Source organism: Sesamum indicum, linkage group LG12, assembly GCF_026168435.1.
Source record: "Sesamum indicum cultivar Baizhima isolate 11 linkage group LG12, ASM2616843v1, whole genome shotgun sequence".
Lineage (NCBI taxonomy): Eukaryota > Viridiplantae > Streptophyta > Magnoliopsida > Lamiales > Pedaliaceae > Sesamum > Sesamum indicum.
In genome coordinates this window covers 12,274,612-12,280,234 of record NC_142668.1, presented here as the reverse complement: position 1 = coordinate 12,280,234, position 5,623 = coordinate 12,274,612, and the positions used below count along the sequence as shown (strand labels likewise).

General features: G+C 34.4%; 1 protein-coding gene across 1 annotated transcript; it reads right to left on the bottom strand.

The window, feature by feature from the left end:
- Positions 1–1,379: 1,379 nt before the first annotated feature.
- LOC105174752 (NAC domain-containing protein JA2L) lies at positions 1,380–3,002 on the bottom strand. Its single transcript, XM_011096941.3, has 3 exons — positions 2,683–3,002; positions 2,310–2,578; positions 1,380–2,213 (listed from the first exon to the last, which is right to left on the bottom strand). Exons 1-3 carry the CDS (start codon positions 2,861–2,863, stop codon positions 1,659–1,661), a joined length of 1,005 nt encoding a protein of 334 aa, XP_011095243.1. The 5' UTR covers positions 2,864–3,002; the 3' UTR covers positions 1,380–1,658.
- Between the last annotated feature and the right edge of the window lie 2,621 nt (positions 3,003–5,623).

Below are 5,623 nucleotides of genomic sequence, written 5' to 3'. Positions count from 1 at the left end.
AATTCTAAAGTTGAAATGGTAAATTGATAAAAATAAAATTAAATTAAAACAATTATAATTAAAATGACAAAATACAATTAACCCTAAAAATTACAATAGAAACTGAAGAATGAGAAAAGGAAAACGTCAATGGGCAGAAATTATTACTTAATTAATATTAATAACAGAATAAAAACAAAAAAAGGAGAGTGGTAAGATGGATCGTATTATACTTAGCTGTGAATTTTTATAGCGGCGCCGAAAAGAGAGGTGAGACCACATGATGCATGCCATTGCCATTGCATCGGCATTGGCATTGCCAGCTGCTTTCTACAAATATAAGGGCGGCTGTAGAATTTTATTACAGCACGTGTAGAAATCCATTGGAATGTATACATATTCTTCACTTTGCAGAGATACTGAAGGACTTGGGATTTTTGAAAACACAGCGCTGTCGGTCTGACTTTTGACTTTCAAGGCTTTCTTGTTTTCTTTGGATTTCCTAATCCTAATTCCTAACATTCTTCTACATGCTTCCTTTCACTATATTATATTGAAAAAGTCTTATTTGATCCTACTCGATTAAACTTAAATCAATTATATAACAAGTATAATATACTTATCATGTGATTGGTGTATAATTTAGGAAAAATAATTAATCAAATAGCACGTGTGTCACACCTACTTTGTTATTGAATTGATTTGATCGAACCAGATTCGAACAATAATTTTTCATATCATATATATATGATGATGCATAAATAATTAAATACAGATATGATAAAGTATTCATGCATATTACTTATTGAGTCACAGGCATGATTGCCATTACGTAAGAAATATAGAACAAAAATAATTAAAGTGTTATCGGCTGTCTTTTTTATAAGTCTAGAAAAATTAATATTTAATTGTTGTTTATTTTCTATCTTGGGGATCAGAGTCATTAAGATATGTCAAATACATTAGTAAAATATTATTGAACATAATCATCGTATTGAAATTTATTTAGTTATGGACATACCATCTAACGTGTTGGACACCCAATTTATTAAAGTTGTTCTTGAAATTTCCAAGCCGAAAAGCTAAAGATTCTTGGAGGAAAATTGCCCCGATTTTGTAAATAGTCAGTGACTTTGGTGTAATATCATAATAAATATATATACGGTCTAAATTAATATTTTTGACATTATACGATATAATTCGATTATGCGTAGATATACAATACTGACTGTAGTTTCAAATCAACTTGAAGTAACAATTTTGGTATATCCAAATTATTTAATTATTAAAAATATTATTATTTCCTCGTAAGTGAATGTTATTATCATTTTATTTTAACCAAGCACCTAGTACAAAACTTGGAAGGCAAATATCAACCATTGCCATTTACCAATATTGGATATTCAACTAAAAAAGTAAATATATTGTGTACTCACTACTTACAATAAATTACATTCTAACCCCTAAGTGTTCTTTTTATCGTAAATTACACCCTCGAGTGTGCAAATCGAGATGAGTACAAAATGGGGGCAAAGCTGGCATTCTTGATTCATTAGCCCGCAAAATTCATCATCGTCCCTTGGAGCTCCTACTTTTCTCGGAATCTAACAAACACGGCCAGCATGTTAGCCCAAAGAATTCCATGTATTTACACAATAACCCCTAAGGTATTTCACTATTCACTGACTAAACCCCAACCCACCAGGCTGGACAGGGTACCGAACACCAAACGGGTCAAGCGAGTTGGAGAAATCATGAGGGAACACTCCCACGTTTTGTTGGTAGAATCCGGGTCGGTCCAACCGCTGATTTCTCAACCCACTCTGGACTTCTTCATCCACAACATTGCCAGGACAAAGGTGCTGCAAAGCAGGGGTGTACATGTCATTTTGGCCATTCATGTTATTGTTCATCTGTGCCTGCTGGGTCTGACCCTGTCCGAGTTCGGGCAGTGGGTTAAGCCCAGCTAGCGTAGCCCAATCGAAGCTCCCGGATCCCAAGTGCTGAAGATTCAGCTTCTGGTCTTCTTGCTGAAAATTCTTGAGAGAATTCATTCGTGGCAAAGAGAAGAAACGGTCATCAATCTCCGGCAAGGACTCCAGCACGTCGTCGTACTGAGATGACGACGACGACGATGAGCCGAGACTGTAATCCTTGCTCTGAACATTGGAAATGGCTGGCTTCTGTGCACTTGAATTTTTCTTGTAAATCCGGCAAAGCACCCAATCATCCAACTATGTATCAAAAAGAATAAAACCCATCAGCCCACGGGAAAAAACAAAAAGAAAATCATTGAAAAAAAAAAAAAAAGATTGATATAAGCTTCTTACCCTAGAGCTGCCATTTTTCCTTGGAGGTTCAGACAGTCTGTATTCGTGCATAATCCAGTTTGTCTTGGTTCCTTTAGGTGCTTTTCCAACGTAGAAAACCAGGGCTTTCTTTATACCAACTTTTCTTCCCTCTGTTGTAATAATCTTATCAGTCCCGGTTGCTTTCCAGTACCCCGAACCCGCTACTCTGTTGGGCCGTGATCCATTCGGGTACTTCCTGTCTCTCGGGCTGAAAAAATACCACTCTTTTTCCCCGAACACAGCTTTGCCTTCATAAACAAAGGAAAAAAAACAGAAAATTTAGAATGAATTCGTAGTACGAGAAAATCAAATTCAAAACAAGAACTAGTTAATAATCATTAATTAAACTCACTTGGAAGATCCCAAGGATCGAATTTGTACAAATCAATATCTCCAATAATCTGTAAAGAAAAATGGTGGCCTGCAACTTTTCTACAGAGGTACTGCACCAAAAGCTCCTCATCCGTTGGATAGAACCGAAACCCGGGAGGCAAACTCAGTTGTGAAAGCGGGTCGGTTTCTCGGACGCCCATTTTTCCTTTTTTCGAAAATTCCGATGATTGAGCGTTCAGGTCTGGATACGAGGCAGAGAAGAGTAATAAAAAGCTTTTTTATTTTCCTTGTCTGAAAATTCAGGAAAATGATTTTCTTTTTTCTCCGAAAACTGAGAGATATGGGGGGTATTTATAGAGGTGGGTAACAGTGTAAAAAGAGGAGATAAGTACGGTCGTCCTTTTCCCAGCGTCAAAGAGTGGGACCGAAGAATCACCATTGCGAACGCGACACGTAGAGGGGTTGGCCGCTATCGTATGGCCGACCTTATCCGATGGTAAAAGAGGACTAGCGCTTTTAGGCCAAGTGCATGAACGTTGTTTTTCAGAAGACGCGATAAATACACAGGGGAGGAGGGGTTAGAATATTATGCAGTGTAGCGGGTGTATGTGTGTGTGTGTGATTCACCATGCTGCTCCACCGCCACGTGCCCACCCCAATAAACTTCTAGAAATCAGAACAGCCTCATTGTTTTCATCTGATTGCGTCTTGGAGCTTCAAATTCACTCATGTCAGATTTGTTTTATTCGGAAAATATTTCTTTATGAAAAAAAAAGATTTGAGTTTATAAATTACTCTAATTTTTTTTTCCTTTTTCATTTAATATGGAAGCCAATAACACGCTTTAAATTCCATTGTCATATGCACTGTTCAATTCTTAATTAGTTTATTTATTTAATCAAAATTCAATATCTAATTATATTGCATCATATAAAAGATATGATATCGAAGAAAAAAACAACATTACTTTAAGTGCATGTACCATAAAGTGAATAGCAATCATGGAGCTGCATTTGATGTTAGGCAAGTAAAGCATAAAGTTCACTCTAAAAGAGCCACCTTTAAAAAGATACGCCTCTACACACTCTTCTCACTTCTCGTCTAATTTTTTGATTCATACCCATGGTTTTACGTGTGGAATTATAATCTTACACCATCAATGTACGTTGTTTAATCAATATGACAAAGCCATTTTATTACATGATGATTACGTTACTAAATATTTTGTAAGAACTTTTATAATCAATTTCACTGTGATTAAAATTGAAGTCACTTGAATGTATGTACGTATGCGAGAGAGGGGGAAACGAAGCATTTTAAGATTTAACATGTCGATAAAGAAGCTAGAGTGGACTGTAGGACACAAACACGTGGAGAAAAGAGAAGCTTGGATGCGTTAGGTTAGGAATTAACACTTGTAAATTTTCTGATTTTGAAAAAGAAGTTCCTTGTTGTTGTGACACGTACGTAGCCCAATTTGTAGGTTGTTTTTTGGTGGGTTGGGGGTTGGGGGAGGGGGGGGGGAGAGTTTTGGGTGTTTCTTTCACTCTACAAACTCCTACACATACATAGATACATGTTGAAGATGGGGTGTAATGATAGATTGATAGTCTGAGGTGGCGATGGTGGGTTTTGGAGGTCAAAGGTTGTGATTAGGGACAGGTTTGTTGGAGTGGAGGGTTTTGATTCGATAGAGAGGGTACGAAGTGCACGTGGTGGGCGGAGAGGGAAGGAATGATGAGGAGAGAAATTTATGTATGTATGTTTGGTAGGTCAAAGGTACACGTCCGAGGCGAGGCGTTTTTTGTGTGCGGCTCAGATTCTGACACCGCTTCCCGCTTCCTCTGTTGTCTTGATGGGGATGTATTTGTGCTCTCTTTTTAGTAAGTTCGACCACAGACGTCTGCTATGTCGTCTGCTCCCACTTCCTTCCACCCCTCATGACTTTTACGGTGTTTCCAATATTTTTCACAAGATAAAACATTTTATCAACAAATTATTAGTTAAAATATGATATAATTAAGACTACTTGAAAAATAAAAATAAAACAACATAAATTGCTAGAACATAATTTGTATTTTTGTGTAAAATTGAATTAATCTTTAATCTATTTTTAATAAAAATTGACAACTTTCAAATAAGTTCGCGCAAACACTACCCATTTCAAATAAGCCCCAGTTAATAATGTTTTAATATTATATTACACATTTTTTATTTTATAATATATGAGCCTAACTAGTTAAACACGGGTTGGTAATTATTTGGATATTTAACATGCCATGTACTTTTATTTAAAGTAATTATGACAAAAAAACATATTGCACTTAATTTTTTTAAAAAAAATATAAAATTATACTTTTTTTTAAAAAAAATTAAATTATATTTACACTCTTTTCAAAAATTCACTGTTAATTTATAGCAGACAACTTTCATTAGAGATTGAAAGAAAAAAATTAGTAAAAAAATTACATAAAATTCCAAATTTACCTATCAGTTAATATTCTCATGTAATAATTTTATACTTATAAAGAAAAAAATATAACGATATTAACCTAACTCAATATATATAGAGATATATTACATTTATTATTTTATAAGTACAAAAATATTCATAGGAATGTTAAATGAGGTGTGAAATTTAAAATTTATGTAACTTTCTTTTGCTAATGTTAGTATTTGAAGAAAAGGGTCAAGTGTAAATGAAAAATTTTTAGAGGAAAAAGTATAATTTAAAAAAAGATATAACTTTGCATTTTTAGATAAACTTGAAAAGTAATTAACCCAAAAATCAATCAAACATATGAGAACGTGTAATATAAAGATTCATTCACATAGAGTTAAAGTAACAATATAAAATATTTAGGAGTAAAATACAACTCATTTAGTTATTATTTGTATATGCATCATGCTTTTACCGATACAAGAATTCTCTTACATCCATAATTACTGTAATATTTAAT

Bases quoted from the DNA above. Each gene is read 5' to 3' on its own strand.
- LOC105174752 (XM_011096941.3), bottom strand. From the start codon at position 2,863: ATGGGCGTCCGAGAAACCGACCCGCTTTCACAACTGAGTTTGCCTCCC. The intron at 2,579-2,682 runs GTGAGTTTAATT...TTGTTTATGAAG, and splicing joins CGATCCTTGGGATCTTCCAA to GCAAAGCTGTGTTCGGGGAA. The intron at 2,214-2,309 runs GTAAGAAGCTTA...TTTGATACATAG, and splicing joins GGAAAAATGGCAGCTCTAGG to TTGGATGATTGGGTGCTTTG.